Here is a 19153-nt window from a genome sequence, read left to right on the forward strand (position 1 = left end):
CGGTTAATGCTATGAGATTTCGATGGTGATGAGTTTAAATAACTTTGCCAACATGTAACTATGTTGTTGTCTTTCAAAATATGTGTTATGTCTTAAATGTTTTAAATTTGGTGACATCCTTTGGGATATCTCATCAGTAAGATCTCAGTAAAGTACTTAGCTATAGGTACTAAATAAAACCATAGTATTAATAAAAAAAAGCAATAGTATATAAGTAAAACCTTTAGCTTTTCGATTTTAAACAAGTTTATTCATATTATTAGAGCCTCCATCTGATAATGGGTGGCGCTCCAGCGGGACCTGCCGGTACTGGGAAAACGGAGACCACCAAAGACTTGGGTCGTGCGTTGGGCATCATGGTGTACGTGTTCAACTGCTCCGAACAGATGGACTACAAGTCTTGCGGGAATATTTACAAAGGTACTTAAAACGATGCGTATGGTTTACTGACCTAAAGGCACACCTCCTGTTTATAACATCTTCCTCATTCTTTTTTCTATGTGATTCTTAGGACTTGCCCAAACCGGCGCTTGGGGATGTTTCGACGAGTTCAACAGGATCTCTGTCGAAGTGTTGTCCGTGGTGTCGGTTCAAGTAAAGAGCGTGTTGGACGCCATCAAGACCAAGAAGAAGAAGTTCGACTTCATGGGAGAGTACATTACTCTAATACCTACCGTGGGCATGTTCATTACGATGAACCCCGGGTACGCCGGAAGAACAGAGTTGCCAGAAAATCTGAAAGCCTTGTTCAGGTATTTCTGTTCTTTCAGAAGGACAATTAATAAAATGCACTAGATTATGATTGCTCCTAAACAGGTGTAAATAATTATAATTTAATGAAATATTTTTCTGACAGACCATGCGCCATGGTTGTGCCTGACTTCGAATTGATTTGCGAAATTATGTTGGTAGCTGAAGGTTTCCAAGAAGCCCGTCTATTGGCAAGAAAATTCATCACTCTATACATGTTGTGCCGAGAACTACTCTCTAAACAAGACCATTATGATTGGGGTCTTAGAGCTATCAAGTCTGTGCTAGTGGTGGCCGGATCACTAAAGGTGAGTGTGTCTTAATATAGATTTCTTTCAATATAAGTAGCATCACCATTTGTCAGCTAAATACAAAGAAGACCTTCTGATACTTTTACTTTCCAGCGAGGTGACCGACTTCGACCTGAAGATCAAGTACTTATGAGAGCGCTAAGAGATTTCAATATTCCCAAAATCGTGACGGACGATACTCCGGTCTTTATGGGGCTCATTGGTGATCTTTTCCCTGCACTAGATGTACCTAGAAAACGAGATTTTGATTTTGAAAAGAGTTTGGTAGAAGCGGCTCTTTCCTTGAAATTACAGCCAGAGCCTGGATTTATTTTGAAGGTTGTTATCTAATTTGTAAAGCTCAATCCTAATATCACCTTTCGATAGATAATGCTAGAAATAAGTTACATTTACTTTTACATACATACATACATAAAATCACGCCTCTTTCCCGGAGGGGTAGGCAGAGACTACCTCTTTCCACTTGCCACGATCCCTGCATACTTCCTTTGCTTTATCCACATTCATAACTCTCTTGCTTTTAAATGATTATTATCAAGTGTTACTAATAAAAATCAGTCACTTACTTTCCATTGCAAGTAAACACTGTTTTGTTAGTTTTGCAGTGAAGAAGTGTTCATCGTCAATTGGATTTTTTCCATACATAATTCACTTAAATTGTCATGATTTATTTCCAGATGGTTCAATTAGTAGAACTGTTTGCTGTGAGGCATTCCGTGTTTATTATTGGTTTTGCTGGCACTGGTAAATCAATGGTCTGGCAATGTCTCAACAAAACCTACCACATGTTAAAACTAAAGCCTTATTACAATGATTTGGATCCTAAAGCTGTGACAAATGATGAATTATTCGGCATTATCAACCCTGCTACTCGTGAGTGGAAGGACGGCCTGTTCTCAACTATCATGAGAGACATGGCTAATATGCCCGGAGATGGTCCAAAATGGATCGTTTTAGATGGAGACATTGATCCTATGTGGATCGAAAGTTTGAACACCTTGATGGATGATAACAAAGTATTGACGTTGGCTAGCAACGAACGTATTGCGCTCACAAAAGCGATGAGGCTTTTGTTTGAAATTTCCAATTTGAGGACTGCAACCCCAGCTACTGTATCTCGTGCCGGTATCTTATACATCAATCCACAAGATTTGGGTTGGAACCCGTAAGTTTTTACTGTTTTAAAAAATTAGGCGTTATCATTATGAGAATTACTTAGTTTTAATCTATCGAGTGTGACGTTCACATGTGATAGCAAGTCCAAAGTTTCTTGTAGAAAAAGTAAAAATAACAAAAAAAAATAAATGAACAAATTAATAACCAGATTCGTGGCTTCCTGGATCGACACGACGCGAGACGACGAGTCTGAGAAGGCGATGCTAACAGTGATGTTTGACAAGTACATACCATCGCTACTGGAGTCCTGCAAGAAGTACAAGCGAATCACGCCGCTTACTGAATTGCAGCAAATACAGCTCACTTGTTACCTTCTTGAATGCTTCCTCAATAAGACATTGCTGCCTTCAGATTGTCCTAAAGAATGGTTTGTATACCTTATACATGAGTTAGTATTTTTTGCAAATAAATTTTCGTTGTGCTTTGTCTTGAAATGAAATATGGCACAATAGAGATTGGAATAAACTTTCTGTTGGCTTTGCTTGTAATTGTGTTTTATTGAAATTGTAATTTTCTTGAATTGATAAAAATCGGTCGCGATTAGTGTATATATATTTTTTTAAATTGTGAGTATTTACTGCTTTAGCTTTTAGCTTTTAATGCTACGGTGATGTACCTATATCACCTCAATTTAGATGTCCGATTTTCTTTTATATACCAATATCTATAATACCAATTACAACTTACAGGTATGAAACTTACTTCGTCTTTGCAATAGTTTGGGGTTTCGGTTCGGCCCTCTTCCAAGACCAGCTTGTAGATTGGCGAAACGAATTTAGCAAGTGGTTCTGCAACGAGTTCAAGCAGATAAAGTTCCCGTCCTCTGGCAACGTGTTCAGCTTTTTCATTGACCCCGAAACTAAAAAATTCTTGCCTTGGTCTGAGAAAGTGGAGTCGTTTGATTTGGATCCTGATTTACCTTTGCAGGTTAAAACGTTTTGTTTTTGTAATTTCCCTCTCCCTCGTAAGGAAAAACACCATGTCAATAATCTACCATCAGGACACAATAGCCCATAGGAAGGATTGAAAGTAGATATACATGGATAGATTTTACCATAAAAGAATGAAGAGAGAAACAAACTATTTATGCTGCATGGTTACGAAAATTTTTCTCATTTTTGAGCTTTATATCTGAATGACTTAACAGATTTCAAATGTGTAACTAAATTCCATGCTCTCAGACTGTAGATTATCCTGAACACCACACTACAACCAGTTGCCAAAAAATCCATCGTAATAAAGGGTTATTTTTCTAACACGCAGTCATGCCTGGTGTCAACTTCGGAGACCACCCGAATCAGGTTCTTCATGGACCTGCTAATAGCCAAACAGAAGCCGGTGATGTTGGTAGGCAGCGCTGGTAGCGGCAAGACCGTCAGCTTCGCGGCCAAACTCAACGCTCTTCCTGATTCTTTCGCAATAACCAATGTGGCACTCAACTTTTATACTACTTCTGGTGAGCATGTACACTGTCTTGTGTACCACATTGACCAAACTGTAACAATGCCTTAACGCACTCTTACATGCGATTTAAATACATATTATATTGTTAGTATTTATTAACATGTTTAAGAAAGCTTTTCATGGAAAATAATATGAATAGAACTAAAAATTTACTGTTCTAAACAAATGATTTAGATAAAGTGAAGCTCGTGTTGGTAATTAATTCAAAAATACGAATTATATCCACACTAATGTGCTTGCAGAAATGATCCAGAAAGTTTTAGAAAAACCTCTTGAGAAGAAATCTGGGCGTAATTTTGGTCCGCCCGGCAGTAAGTTCATGATTTACTTCGTGGACGACTTGAATATGCCCGAAGTGGATACGTACGGTACAGTGCAACCACATACTCTCATCAGGCAGTATATGGATTATAGACATTGGTAAGTTTAAGTAATACAGGAAGAACACTGTACCTAGTTAGTTACTAGTTACAAAATTTATATCTGTGGGTGTGAATCATTGATTAGAAGTTTATCTTTCAAAGGTATGACAGACAGAAACTGTGTCTCAAGGACATATCGAACTGCATGTTTGTGTCATGCATGAACCCAACGGCCGGCTCTTTCACTATCGATTCTCGATTGCAAAGACATTTCTGCACGTTTGCTGTCAGGTAAAACAATTCCTTTTTTTATTGCTGCTTTATTCTGATCTTTGAAGTTATCGAGGTAGAAGTATTAAAGATTAAATTTGATATTGTAAATTTCAATTTCTTGACTCTAAAGTTACTACGTCACACAAACTTCTATTTATTAAAAATCTTCCTTTTTCAGTTTCCCCGGGCTAGATGCGTGTTTCCATATCTATAAGCAGATTCTGTCACAACATCTAGCTAATCCATTGAACAAATTTGGCATGCCTGTCATCCGATACGCAGAGCCTTTGGTCAACGCAGCGTTAGCGTTGCACAATAAACTGTCCACCATGTTCCTGCCCACTGCTATCAAATTCCACTACATTTTTAATTTGAGAGACTTGTCCAATATTTTCCAGGTGAGATGTTGAAAGTTACCTCATACGTCCAAAAAATTAATGATTTGTATATAAATTATTTTAATAATAACAGACTCTTAATTAGACTTTAGAGTTCCGTTTTTACTTTAACACACACAAAGAACAAAATAATGAAGTAGGTATTGGAACTTATTATTTTATCCTTAAAATGATGATGTGCCTGTAAACTGCATGATCTACTTAATGTTCTTGTGAATCGTCAGGGTATTCTTTTTACAACCGGCGATGCAATCAAACAGCAATCTGAACTGATTCGACTGTGGATGCACGAAGCTACTCGTGTGTACTCCGATAAACTGGTCGACATTTCCGACATTGAAAACTTCCAGAAACTTATCACTGAAGTGATCAAGAAGAATTGTGAGGTAGGTACGGTTGTTCACCAGTCTTTATCAGTTATATATATTTTAGAATTTATTCGATCAGTGGTTTGGATTAAACAATTGAGTGGTAATTGTCGAACGTTAATAACCTGCACACTATATACTTGATTATATATTTGCTTATCCAGGACTATGACGAGAATGTGGTGTTCGAAAAGCCTCTAATCTACTGTCACTTTGCGGAGGGGATTGGTGATCCGAAGTACTTCCCCATCCGCGACTGGCCTCAAATCAAGAAGTTGTTAGACGAATCGCTCTCTGCATATAACGATATGGTGGCCACTATGAACTTGGTGTTGTTCGAAGACGCCATGTATCATATTTGTAGGTAGGTAGCGTCACAATTTTATTTTTGATTTCATAATATAACAATATTAAACTACCTGTTAGCGAATGACACATGATTCTAACTATTTAATTTCGAAGCTCTTACTATACACATTTTTGCCAATTTTCGTTCACAGTTTAAAATTTGCAAATTGCCCTAACACTATACTGCTTATCACTATGTCGCTGAGGAACGGTCGAGCGTCTTCAAAATCTATTTATTCCTTTGACATTTGGGCTTCGCAAATATGATCACGTTTCTTCTTTCCATTCGCAGCTGAAGTGACTTCCTGTCCGACTTCGTCGCAATTTGCATATTGTGACAATGCTCTATTCGGTCTTATTTAATCCGTTTTCTCCATCTTACTTAAAGGACCGCTTCAATTTTTATAGCGATGCCCACCCGCAATTTGCATAGCACGGTTACCCTATGACTAAGATTACTGACATCCAACACCAATTTTTTTTTCCACTCTTTCACTGTACTTTACCATTTTATGGAATGCTCTCCCTGTCGATATCAGGAAAGCCCAGTCTATTGATTGTTTCAAAATCTCGTTAGGTCTCATTATCTTTTTACTCTTTCCTAAGTACATGTTATTATTATGTATTTACGTGTTTATATTTGATACCATAATTAAAAATTCTAAGGATCAACCGCATCCTGGAAGCTCCTCGTGGAAACGCTTTGCTAGTTGGCGTAGGTGGATCTGGCAAACAGTCTTTATCGCGACTGTCAGCCTTCATTTCCTCACTAGAGGTGTTCCAGATACAACTCCGCAAGGGATACAGCATCAACGATCTCAAAGTTGACCTGGGTAAATATCTTATGGAAATTTGGTATATTAATAAGTTACACACTCGAATCTAAGAAGAAAAATATTGCAACGTTTACAATTTATCATGTTTTATATTTTCAACAGCTCTATTATACATAAAAGCAGGTCTTAAGAACATTGGAAATATGTTTTTGATGACGGATGCCCAAGTAGCAGAAGAGAGGTTCCTAGTGCTCATTAACGATTTGCTGGCGTCCGGTGAAATTCCCGAGTTGCTGGCTGATGATGAAATAGAGAATATTATTAATGGCGTACGTGGTGAGGTAAGTTTACCTTAAAGTGTAGTCCAGGTCATATAAATTAAATAGGTGACGAAATGTACAATGCGTTGAATACGAAATATGTTTAAACACTCGTACGTAATTAATTTAGAATACTATTAGTCGCTGAGTACAAATAGTCCAAATAAACTGTCTGACCTTTGCACAGAATTGTAATAATCGTGATTATTACAGTTTAGTGTGGCCATGGCTTCTATTCATACAAGGGGAAAAACAAAAAGAATCAGATGATGGTCGTCTTATTGTAAAGTGTCAAATTTAACGAGACCTTATTTTTAAACAGACCAAAGCATCAGGCGTACCTGACACTCGTGAAAACTGCTGGCGTTTCTTCATCAATCGAGTTCGATCCATGTTGAAAGTGGTTCTATGTTTCTCCCCTGTGGGCGCCACTCTGCGTATCCGAGCGCGCAAGTTCCCGTCCATTGTAAACTGTACGGCAATTAATTGGTTCCACGAGTGGCCCCGTGAAGCCTTGAGGTCTGTGTCTAAACGGTTCCTCGCTGAAGTAGAGTCCTTACCGGTGAGTAACATAAAAATTTAAAAAGATTGAAATATAAGTAAATAAACTTGTAATTTTTTTTAGGCGATGGGCTAGCAACCTGTCCCTATTTGAATCTCAATTCTATCATTAAGCCTAAAAGCTGAACGTGGCCTATCAGTCTTTTAAGACTCCTGGCTCTGTCTACCTGGCAAAAGACATAGGCGTAATTATATGAATGAATGAATGAAATATTATTATTTTCCCATCCGTGGATATTTGATTATTTTGGGACACTACTGTCTATTATTTACCTTGTTTGATTTTCAAACGAGTTTATTCAAATTTATAATTTACAACTCAACAAAAGTAATTAACGATGTACAAATTTTTAGGTAAACCTCGTTGAACCAGTCTCAAACTTTATGTCTCATGTACATCAAAGTGTGAACCAGATGTCCGCAGTGTACTTTCAAAATGAGAAACGGTATAACTATACCACGCCTAAGACTTTCCTGGAACAGATTGCTTTGTACTCTAAACTTCTGAACGAGAAGACTAAAAATCTAATAATGATGATACAACGACTCGAAAACGGTCTAGAGAAGTTAGCCTCATGTGCGGCTGATGTAGCTGTTCTTAAGGTAAGTATTCCTAATATTCCAAGCAGAAAATCAATATGTACAAATTAATTAAGAAAGCTTTGTGGTTGAGGATGATATGTCCAATCATTCTTTGTAGGTAACGCTTGCAGAACAAGAAATATTATTGAAGGTCAAGAACAAGGCAGCAGAAGAATTGATTGAAGTTGTTGGAGCTGAGAGTGACAAAGTGTCGAAGGAAAAAGCATTTGGTAACTGTCATTATATATTTATAAAACATAGTTTCTGGCTTTACGAGTATAGTAAAAATATGCCGGAACTAATGTTGATCGATCTAGAATATATAGGTTACATTAGCAGAAAGATTTATTTGACACGAATATATTTCATTCCGAAACAGCTGCCGAAGAGGAAAAGAAAGTGAAAGTGATTGAAGAGGACGTGACAATAAAAGCAAAGATTTGCGCCGACGACTTGGCGAAAGCCGAGCCAGCGCTGATGGCGGCCCAGGAGGCATTGAATACCTTGAACAAGAACAACTTGACTGAGTTGAAATCTTTCGGCTCGCCACCTGATGCTGTAGTCAACGTAACGGCAGCTGTTCTCGTGCTGTTTTCTAAGAAAGGCAAGATACCCAAGGACAGGTCGTGGAAGGCCTGTAAGGTAATGTTTTTGAGTAAAATTCATCAAGTCATTGTTTCGATTATTGAAGGATGCGTCTTTCGTAATAGCATTAAAAGATTTAACGTTTCAGTTATGTTCTTATTTTACATTCGAACTATCTATTATAACCTTATTAGGATATTTTTTATCGTTTTCAGCTAATGATGGCTAAAGTGGATCAATTCTTATACGACTTGGTTTATTATGACAAAGAAAATATTCACCCAGACGTCATTAAGGTAAACATATCATTATTTTCATGAGGCTAATGATCATGTATGTTTGATACGAGTAATTTTCCTTTTTTAATTTCTATATCGTGCACATTCTCTTCTAACCTATTTTGCATTTCCTAGGCAGTACAACCATACATTAAAAACCCGGAGTTCAACGCGGAGTTCATAATGTCAAAGTCCGCCGCGGCGGCTGGTCTGTGCGCGTGGGTGATCAACATCTGCAAGTTCTACGATGTGTACGTAGTGGTGGAGCCTAAGAGAAGGGCTCTGAATGCCGCCAATGCTGAGCTGCAAGCCGCTAGGGATAAACTGTCCTTCCTCACTGAGCAAATCCATGTTAGTGTGTTTATATAAATGCCATGATCGCGTATATTTTCCTGTAGCTTTATTGTGTGGGTCAAAGCCAATACCTAATAATCCGTCTATCTACTTCAACTTAAGTAATTTTCTGAATTAAATTCATTTTATAACAGGAATTGGAAGAGAAACTTGAGGTGCTTCTAAAAGCTTTCCAAGAAGCCGTCAATGAAAAGATGAAGTGCCAAGCAGAAGCGGATGCTACCAATGCAACAATAGATCTGGCTAATCGACTTGTAAATGGATTAGCTTCCGAGAAAATTAGGTGAACTATATTTCGTTTAGTTCCGTCAATTATACTTTTGTGAAATTATATACCCTTGTCCTTAGTTATTCTTCAATGTTTAATTCTTCAAAATTATTAAAAAAAAAAAAACAATTTTTCAAAATAACCTATTAGTATATTATACACCCGATCACATCCAGAATTCGATCAAGCAGCTTTCTTTCAATTTCCTATTAGATGGTCAGCAACAGTGGTGAATCTCAAAGAGTCGGGAGTGATGCTTCCCGGGGATGTTCTGCTGATCACCGCCTTCATCTCGTACGTGGGCTGCTTCATGCGCCGCTATCGACAGCAGCTAATGAATGACGACTGGATTCCCACGCTTGCGAAGACCAACGTAAGTTTTCATAATCTAGCAATTTTCAATACATTGTCAGCAACAGTAGTAGTCAAAGAATCGGAAGTGATACTTCCTGTAGATATTCTACTGATTACCGCCTCCCATCTCATAGGTGGGCTGCTTCATACGTTACATAACACACAACATTATTTTAGCTCTCTTTCCTGGGAATCTTCTTATTTTTCTATTTATCTAACAGCCGAAGATCGACATGACAGAAGGCCTGGAACCTCTGTCCATGCTGACAGACGACGCACAAGTGGCCACTTGGAACAACGAGGGCTTACCCACTGATACTATGAGTACGGAGAACGCAACAATACTTACGAATTCGGCGCGCTGGCCACTCATCATTGATCCACAGCTGTAAGTAACACCTATAATAGGTTAAAGTTATGTTATTACGATAAAATATCTGTATTATTTAGCAAAAACATTATAATGGAATAATGAGGGTTTTTTATTTTATAATCAGCCAGGGCCTCAAGTGGATAAAGTCTAAGTACGGAGAGGGGCTGGTGGTGATCAGATTAACGCAGCGCAATTACATAGACCGGATCGAGCGCGCGGTCAGCAATGGGAATGTGGTACTTCTGGAGAACATCGGGGAGACCGTGGACGCTGTGCTGGACCCGCTGCTGGGACGAGTGCTCATACGGAAGGGGAAAGTTTTGAAGGTTGGTGATCAGAATGTGTCAATCTGTCGCAATAGCCTTGCAGTGTGTATTTCATATATTTTCCTTAAAAATGTTCTTGGGAAATTGAAAAATTTCTAGATTGGAGACAGGGAGACAGACTACCACCCTAACTTCCGACTCATCATCCAAACCAAGTTGGCCAACCCGCACTATCAGCCCGAGATGCAAGCTCAGTGCACGCTCATCAACTTTACGGTCACTAAAGATGGGTAAGGCTGAAAAACCATAAAAAAACTAAAAATTCTTAAGTGACTTTTTATGCAATACATATAGCTAGCAGTTTAAGATATTTTGTACATAAATAATAAAATAAATAAACAAATATATACGGGACAAATAACACTGATTTAGTTAGCCTCGAAGTAAGTTCGAGACTTGTGTTACGAGATACTAAGTCAACGATACTATATTTTATAATAAATACTTATATAGATAAACATCCAAGACCCATGCCAATCAGAAAAAGTTCTTTTCTCATCATGCCCTGGCCGGGATTCGAACCCGAGACCTCTGGTGTTACAGACAAGCGAACTACGGCTGCGCCACAGAGGCAAATAGTCTTTAAATGACGCAGCTTCTCATAAATCAAGATAAATTTTTACCTATCTCTTTACTGTCTATTTGCTTATTTGATCTACTTAGCAACTTTATCGAATCCTTATTGTTGATATCTTCAGTTTAGAAGAACAATTATTGGGCGAAGTAGTAAAGGCGGAACGCCCTGATCTAGAAGCTCTACGAGCCGGGCTTACGAAGCAGCAGAACGACTTCAAGATCACTCTCAAGACTCTAGAAGACGACTTGCTAAAACGCCTGTCTTCCGCCGGTCCCGATATTCTCAGTGACTCTGCTCTTGTCATCAATTTGGAGACTACCAAGAAGACGGCTGCTGACATTGAGATCAAAGTCGAGGAGGGCAAGATTACCGCTGTGAAGATTGATGAAGCGCGAGAAAGATACAGGCGAGTATTATGGTCTATAATCAAAAGTAGCACTATGGCTACGCGGCACATTATTCGCCTATTTACTTGTATACTTTTTGACTATTGTGGTATAAACAGACTCGTCTCAGTAGGAAAGGGGACAACAATGTGAGCAGCAAGTTCTTCTTAGCCATTATTAATTAAGAAAGTCGCGGTTAGATTAGATAAAGAAGATAATTTTAACATTACAGAAAAGCTGCCGGTCGAGCGTCTCTCCTTTATTTTATCTTGAACGACATTTACAAGATCAACCCGATGTACCAATTCTCCTTGAAAGCCTACAGTGTGGTCTTCAAAGACGCGTTGGCCTCAGCAGAGCCGTCTGAAGATCTGGACGGAAGAGTCAGGAATCTATTAGACAGTATCACTTTCTCGGTGTTTGTGTATACCAGCAGGGGACTGTTCGAGAGAGACAAGCTTGTGTTCCTATTCCTTATTACGCTGCAAGTAAGTAACTGATAATATGTTGTATTATCTTCGACATCTTTAGAACAAAAATCTCCTGTTTGGAGAAAGAACGAATACAGCCTAGAGCGCCTTTGTACAGAGAGCAAAGAGGTCCCTATCCTCAGCCGTAGTACGACCGTAAGTTACGACATTGATGAAGGATCGAAATATCGCTTTTCACTTTGACCATTAAAGAAATAATTACGATATTGCTTAAGATTAATGAACATATTTGGCACTAGGTGCTCCAATCAGAAGGCAAGGTAGATCCTAGAGAACTTGACTTCTTGCTCAAGTATGCGGTGGCACCTGAGGTATCTCCGTTCACATGGCTCAGCAACAACTCGTGGGGTGGCATCATCGCGTTGTGCAAGATGGACGCCTTCGAGAACCTTGACAAGGACATCGAGGGGGCTGCTAAAAGGTTATAAATACGTTTCACTTTTTAAATTATTAGTTAGTGGTGTATCAAAAGTTAATAAACCGAGTTTTTCGGAGGTATAAAAACTAATAATATATGATGCACAATCATAATGGTCATTCAGGTGGCAGAAGTACACCGACGGTGAAGCCCCCGAAAGAGACAAGTTGCCAGGCGAATGGAAGAACAAGACTCCTTTGCAAAGACTTTGCATTATGAGAGCGTTGCGGCCTGATCGCATGTCTTATGCCTCTGGGTTCGTTCTTATCAATACTTTTTGTTTGTCTTATTTGTAATAGCATTTATGAAAAACAGGTTTTGTACCTTATTTATTTGAAAATTTGCTTTGTAAGACAAACGGATTAGATGGTCTATAATCGTGATATTTATTCGGTGTAACTATAAATCATCATGCCAATTTATGTTTTACAGCCTACCATATCATATATGTCCATAACTTTCAATATTTATTGTTTGTACTTCTTCTTTTCAAAATATATTCATCTTTTGATCGCAACTTGCAGCGCTTTCTGTGAAGAGAACCTGGGCACAAAATACGTAGAAGCGAGAACGCCGCCACTGGAGAAATCTTTTCAGGAGAGCAACGCCACTACGGCCATGTTCTTCATTCTGTCTCCCGGAGTCGACCCGCTAAAAGTATGCCTAATTTTCCATGGCCAATTAGCTTATTGCCTTTTTGAAAAGAAAATTATCTTTAATTATTTCTTCATTGCTTTTAACCTGCTTTGCTTCCAGGATCTATGTTTTTGACGCTTCCTTTAATCGAAATTTAAGTACCTACCTACAATTTATCCAGCCAACCACGTTAACGACGCCGCTTATTTCACTAATTTAATCTTTTTGACAAAAAACCATATCTTCTTTAGGATCTAGAAAAGTTGGGTCGCAAGTTGGGTTTCTCGACGGACAAGAAAAACTTCCACATAGTATCACTAGGTCAGGGTCAAGAAGTAGTGGCCGAGGAAGCGATGGGCGTGGCGTCTGCGAACGGAGACTGGGTCATCTTGCAGAACATACATCTGGTCGCCAAGTGGCTCGCCACACTAGAGAAAAAGATGGAAGAGACATTTGATAATCCTATACCAGAATATAGGTAACTTGTGTTTGTTAGTCATGCATGATAAAACAATTTATTGTGATTTCTTTCTATCAATTAATATTGATGTTACGATAGTTTCTAAAGTGACGAATTCAATTTTCAAATATTTAACTTGAATGAAGATCTAACTTAACTTATATTGCTGAAATACATTCAAACTATCTAATTATTCCAGATTGTTTTTGAGCGCTGAGCCCGCGGCGGATCCTGCATACCATATTATACCGCAAGGTATCCTGGAATCAGCAATTAAGATAACCAACGAACCCCCCATTGGAATGTGGGCTAATTTACATAAGGTTCGTAATGACTAGAAAATTATTATTTTCTTTTTTGCTTTAATTATTACATCGGTTTTGGTTTAGGCCTTAGGGCCTCAAAAGATCAGGCCTGATGTAATCCAAACCGGCACTAATAGTGGTAAGGAGCTGGCTAAATAAATGTATCGTATAACATATGAAAACCTTTGAAGACCTCTTTTACCTTTAGCAAAAAAAAGGTTCGATCTGTTGATTCGATTTATTATCATTCTTGAGGACCATGGCGGAAAATTAAAATGCAAATGTAGTACAAATATACCATTTCCGTATAACCAAAACTTTATAGCAATTATATTACAAGATCATAAGATTTCTTAGTGCGCATAAAAAAAGTCGTATACATACTTTGGTACTCTTTTAGTCTCTGGACAACTTCAGTCAGGAAACCCTTGAAATGTGCAGCAAGGAGGCAGAATTCAAGGCTGTACTCTTTGCGCTGTGTTACTTCCACGCAGTGGTTGCAGAAAGGCGTAAATTCGGACCGCAAGGGTGGAACAGGTACCTTCGATAAAATAATGAAAAGCTTATTAAAGTTATTAAAGAAGGTAGTAGGTGGACACCTACTACCTTCTTTTACTAAATGAATAGTCAATGTCGCTTTGCAAACTCGTGATGGTCAATTTCTAGATAAGGGTTCCTTTGATTCCAAAAGAGTAATCACGTTGGCAAACACTTAAACATTGAATTCAATGAGAAAAGACCTATGAAACATGCCGTGGAAATCTTGTTATGTAATTTCAGAGTATACCCCTTCAATTTCGGCGACTTGACCATCTGTGTGTACGTGCTATTCAATTACCTGGAAGCTAATCCCCGCGTCCCGTGGGAAGATCTGCGATACCTCTTCGGGGAAATCATGTACGGCGGTCACATCACCGACGATTGGGACAGGAGGCTGTGTCGCACCTTCCTGCTCGAGTACATGGTTCCCGAGCTAGTAAGTACTAATTTTTAGATAGCTACACTGTTATTCTGAAATATAAATTAAATCGTTTAGATATACCCTAACTTTGTCAAGTGGTACTACATTTTACTACTAAGATGAACAACAACTTTTTGGAAGTGCGATCCAATATGTATGTGTACGTGTAGCGTTTCTAATTTTAAGCTAGATTAATGTAGACGTACCTACTATAAACTAAATGTCCGTAACAAAATGTTCGTCCACTGTTCGAAAAAAGTAGTCAACCTCATATCTATTTTTTAATGGTATTAATCTGTAAAATTACTTTAAAAATGAGGAAGCTCTTTGTTTGATTGTGTTTTCATCCGTGAATACTTGATCGAAGCAGATTATCTTTGTTGAACATTCAAATTTCATATTCCTTTATTGTTAATTTACGCGATAATGATTTTTCATCATTTACGCCCTCTGTGGCGCAGCGGTAGTGCGCTTGTCTGTGTCACCAGAGGTCCCGGGTTCGAATCCCGGCCAGGGCATGATGAAAAACGAACTTTCTCTGATTGGCCTGGATCTTGAATGTTTATCTATATAAGTTTTTATTATAAAATATAGTATCGTTGAGTTAGTATCTAGTAACACAAGTCTCGAACTTACTTCGAGGCTAACTCAATCTGTGTAATTTTTCCCGTATATATTTACTTATAATTATTCATCAGGTTGACGGCGAAGCACAACTGGCACCAGGGTTCATTTCACCGCCTAATTCGGACTATGTAGGCTACCACCAGTATATAGACGACTTCTTGCCCGACGAGACACCATACTTGTATGGTCTTCATCCCAACGCAGAGATAGGGTACCTCACTACCGTCTCCGAGAGATTGTTCAAGGTAGATAGACTTCGTTACTTTCAGTAGTAAACAATTAATTTATAAAGAATTGGAGGATGTGCGACCTTGTTTGCTGCTCACGTCGTTATGCCAGATTAGGTTTAAAGATATTTATTTGACTCACAAAGAATTAAATTCACTTACAATGAGCCTTAATCTAATACAACATAATAGTAAACAAGTAACGCGTTCAAGCAGTGTTAAATTTTTAAATAAACACAGTTGTCACAACAATAATTTTAAGCTTGTTCGTAGACATGTTTTTTTAATCTTTCTGTGAACAAAGTCAAAGATTTGCATTCTTTCAGTTCATTTGGCAGTCTGTTGTACATTTGCGCCCCTTCATACAATATGAATCTTACCGTAGTTGGTTCGGGGTGTGATTAGTTTTATTTTATTAGTATTTCTTAAATGGTGCTTATATGTTCGTTTACTGAAAGTAATTTGTGAGTGGATGTTTCCGTTTAGAATTTTTTCGACGAGAATGCACATTTTGTATCCAAAATAAAGATTTAAAAAGTATAAATTAAGTTCGCCGATTGGTTTACCACCCGCCATCAGTGATACACCGTCAAATTGCAATTTTCATGGATATACCTACTACCTACTTCGTCTTGAGTTTTGTATTAGATACAAGAATATTTATTTATTTTCATTGTTTGTTTGTAATTAGGTGGTGTTTGAGATGCAACCGCGTGACACAGGCGCCCAAGCTGGTGGTGGAGCAACCAAAGAAGAAATGGTAAACACTACATACATAATTTAAGAAACAACCCACTGATTACAGTTTTCACTTTAAAAAATCTTTTTTTTTTAACTTCTATGTTATAGAATATATGTATTTCTACTTATTCCTTTTATTATTTTTGTCGCTTCAGTGGTCCACATAGCGTTGTAGTCTTCAAACCTACAAATTGTCTAATGCATAAAAGTTGTCCTGTACAAACTATGAAATTTTAGGTCCGCTACATACTAGATGACATAATGGACCGCGTGCCGGAGCCTTTCAACCTTCAAGAGCTGATGGGGAAGGTGGAGGAGTTGACGCCCTTCACCATCGTGGCGCTGCAGGAGTGCGAGCGCATGAACCGCCTCATGGGGGAGATCAGGAGGTCGCTGAAGGAGCTGGAACTGGGATTAAAGGTCTTCAAGCTCAACATTTATTTTTCATATTTAGCTTTATAGATAAGGATAATGAAATTAATATTAGAGATATCAAAACACAGATGAAACTCCTAAACGTATCCTACTAACTCTTTTTTTTATGTAAAAACTTTTCTAATTTTGCGATTTTTACTTATCAATATATTTTCCCAGGGTGAATTGACGATCAGTAGCGACATGGAAAAGCTGATGGAGTCGTTGTTCATGGACAAAGTGCCTGATTCGTGGACCAAGCTCGCGTACCCGAGTCTACTCGGTTTGGCGGCGTGGTTCTCAGACTTGTGTCTGCGTCTTACTGAACTGGAGAATTGGTCTGGAGACTTCAATGTAAGCAATGATTTTTATCTTTTCTTCCAATTCCTATGAGTAAATTTTTTTACTATAGAGACAATGACGACATTGTTACCTTATGGCCCTTACATAGACGACAAGTCAAATAAGATATATATATCGCAAACAATAATAGTAAATAAGTTAAAAATGTAAGTTTTCTTATGACTTATAGGTAGAAATTATTTCAGTTGCTCTATTTTACGCTTTTTGTGCGACAGCTACCACCTGCAGTGTGGCTGGCCGGATTCTTCAACCCGCAGTCTTTCCTCACGGCCATCATGCAGCAGACGGCGCGCAAGAACGAGTGGCCGCTCGACAAGATGTGCCTCAACTGCGACGTCACCAAGAAGAGTAGATCCGATTTCAAGTAACACATATCCTTATATCCAATAATGTATATTAATTGCCACACGATGCCTGAACTTCTTTTACTTCATTTATATACATCAATATTTTCCAGAATGTTGTCCGTTAGTTTAGGGCAGGCACTATAGGAAAGCCTTTGGCATCACAAAACGAAAGAAATAACAATATAAATATTTGTGGGATGGTAAGGTTTTTGGCATTTTCTGACTGTGACAATAAACTCATCGTGTTCAACGTAGAGCAAAATACCTGCTTGACCGATACCATCTGATTCAATGTAGACATTTGATTCAGTTTTAAACTAAGTAGAGGCTGTAAATTGATATTAATCATTGAATTCTTGAAACTATGGCAACGACACCAATTTTAAAGAAAATCTCTTGCGGGGCCTACCGTCTTGAAAACACTGGAAGGCCACGTTCAGCTGTATGCCTTTATCATAGAATTGATATTCAAATAGTGCCTGGTTCTAGCTTATCGCCTACAAGATGTATTCCAAGTTTATACACCCATCCCTTAGTCGTCTTTAACGACATTCATGGAAAAGACATAGAGTGGTTCTATTCTAAAGTGCATCAGTGATATAGAATGGTTCTATTCTAAAGTAAATCACGCGGCAACTACAATTTATCAATGTGTTAATGAAAATGAATGTTTATCATTTACTCGTAGCGCTCCTCCACGCGAAGGAGCCAACATCCACGGGCTGTACATGGAGGGCGCCCGCTGGGACACGGCCACGGGCGGCATCGTGGAGTCGCGCATGATGGAGCTGTTCCCCATCGTGCCCGTCATCTTCGTCAAGGCCGTCACCCAGGACAAGCAGGACACCAGGAATGTGTACGAGTGCCCGGTCTATAAGATTCGGTGAGTTCATTGTGCCCTGGATTTTGTTCTTGCCGTTGTATACCTAGGCGAAACCACTTTTGCGTTCCACGGCTCAGAAAGGCTAAGGCTGTGCGTAGAAATGGGTGTAAGTGAACGTGAAAGTAAGACGTCAACGGTACTTGTGACATCTCTGCGCTTACGAGTCTTTAGTCTCCAGTCGGCAAATTAATATCTTTCTGATCAACAGTACTTACCGAAAAGACTTATCTAATAATTTTAAACTTGAATAGAAATAACAAAATATTTTTTAACCAGAGATCGGAATAGGTAGATTGAATTGGGGTCAATGAACTGAAACGTATATATTAATATGGATTTGTAAATTATTAAGATTTTTTCCGGAATTTTTACAAGTGGGATGAATAATATATTAGTGGTAGCTGTTTTCACCCGACTTCGTTCACGTAAATTGTAGTCCTATGTTACCCGCGGACAATGTAGTTTACTGTAAGTGTAAGTACTGAAATGGAATCCCGGAAAAGAGGCTTATCCATGTTATGCTTTCTATGGCAATTCATGATGCAAGTACGTAAAATTAATCTACCTATTCCGATCTCTGTTTATAACACATGAAATTTTAAATTACAGAATGCGTGGGCCCACGTTTGTATGGACTTTCAACCTGAAAACTAAAGACAAGCCGACTCGCTGGACCCTCGCGGGAGTGGCTTTACTGCTCGGAGTTTAGCGATATTTTTGAATCAAGTTGCAGGCTGCCCCAATTATTATGCTTATATTATTTAGAGTAATAAATTTTTAATTATGTTACATTTTAATAAAACTATTAGTTATTACCCCATGTTTAATTGAAATATACATAAGTATATCTGTTTCTCCAGGGTTTTCTAACAAAACTTATTGGTTTTAGAAAGTTATATGAAATATTATACCTGACTTCTATGTAAGGTTTCAATTAAAATCAATGAAACTAACAACTTCGCTCCAATAATTTATTTAAATTTCTACGAATTTGCGATTCTCTGAACAAGTTAGTGCTAACAACGAATGGACGAAACAAACATACATACATACTTTTTATTTAGTATAATTGTGCAAGTATACCACAACA

At 38.3% G+C, this 19153-nt stretch overlaps 1 protein-coding gene across 1 annotated transcript in view; it reads left to right on the forward strand.

Annotated features, from left to right (window-relative positions):
- The window catches only part of LOC106136140 (dynein beta chain, ciliary), a 35466-nt gene extending 16646 nt beyond the window's left edge, over positions 1-18820 (forward strand). Inside the window, exons 39-80 of the mRNA XM_060949154.1 lie at positions 264-420; positions 512-752; positions 857-1058; positions 1155-1379; positions 1739-2226; positions 2386-2604; positions 2927-3164; positions 3501-3693; positions 3944-4121; positions 4226-4354; positions 4515-4734; positions 4959-5120; positions 5267-5466; positions 6117-6283; positions 6389-6567; positions 6869-7108; positions 7462-7710; positions 7808-7919; positions 8069-8331; positions 8490-8570; positions 8688-8903; positions 9041-9189; positions 9388-9547; positions 9750-9916; positions 10026-10227; positions 10327-10457; positions 10926-11210; positions 11423-11678; positions 11921-12102; positions 12224-12355; positions 12624-12756; positions 12987-13213; positions 13395-13518; positions 13901-14037; positions 14281-14476; positions 15160-15333; positions 16007-16075; positions 16294-16476; positions 16651-16824; positions 17049-17197; positions 17869-18063; positions 18673-18820. Coding sequence (XP_060805137.1) covers positions 264-420; positions 512-752; positions 857-1058; positions 1155-1379; positions 1739-2226; positions 2386-2604; positions 2927-3164; positions 3501-3693; positions 3944-4121; positions 4226-4354; positions 4515-4734; positions 4959-5120; positions 5267-5466; positions 6117-6283; positions 6389-6567; positions 6869-7108; positions 7462-7710; positions 7808-7919; positions 8069-8331; positions 8490-8570; positions 8688-8903; positions 9041-9189; positions 9388-9547; positions 9750-9916; positions 10026-10227; positions 10327-10457; positions 10926-11210; positions 11423-11678; positions 11921-12102; positions 12224-12355; positions 12624-12756; positions 12987-13213; positions 13395-13518; positions 13901-14037; positions 14281-14476; positions 15160-15333; positions 16007-16075; positions 16294-16476; positions 16651-16824; positions 17049-17197; positions 17869-18063; positions 18673-18772 — 7884 coding nt within the window. The 3' untranslated portion in view covers positions 18773-18820. The remainder of the gene's footprint in view (positions 1-263; positions 421-511; positions 753-856; positions 1059-1154; positions 1380-1738; positions 2227-2385; positions 2605-2926; positions 3165-3500; positions 3694-3943; positions 4122-4225; positions 4355-4514; positions 4735-4958; positions 5121-5266; positions 5467-6116; positions 6284-6388; positions 6568-6868; positions 7109-7461; positions 7711-7807; positions 7920-8068; positions 8332-8489; positions 8571-8687; positions 8904-9040; positions 9190-9387; positions 9548-9749; positions 9917-10025; positions 10228-10326; positions 10458-10925; positions 11211-11422; positions 11679-11920; positions 12103-12223; positions 12356-12623; positions 12757-12986; positions 13214-13394; positions 13519-13900; positions 14038-14280; positions 14477-15159; positions 15334-16006; positions 16076-16293; positions 16477-16650; positions 16825-17048; positions 17198-17868; positions 18064-18672) is intronic.
- Positions 18821-19153: the final 333 nt, after the last annotated feature.

The sequence above is a fragment of the Amyelois transitella genome, chromosome 18 (genome assembly GCF_032362555.1).
Source record: "Amyelois transitella isolate CPQ chromosome 18, ilAmyTran1.1, whole genome shotgun sequence".
Lineage (NCBI taxonomy): Eukaryota > Metazoa > Arthropoda > Insecta > Lepidoptera > Pyralidae > Amyelois > Amyelois transitella.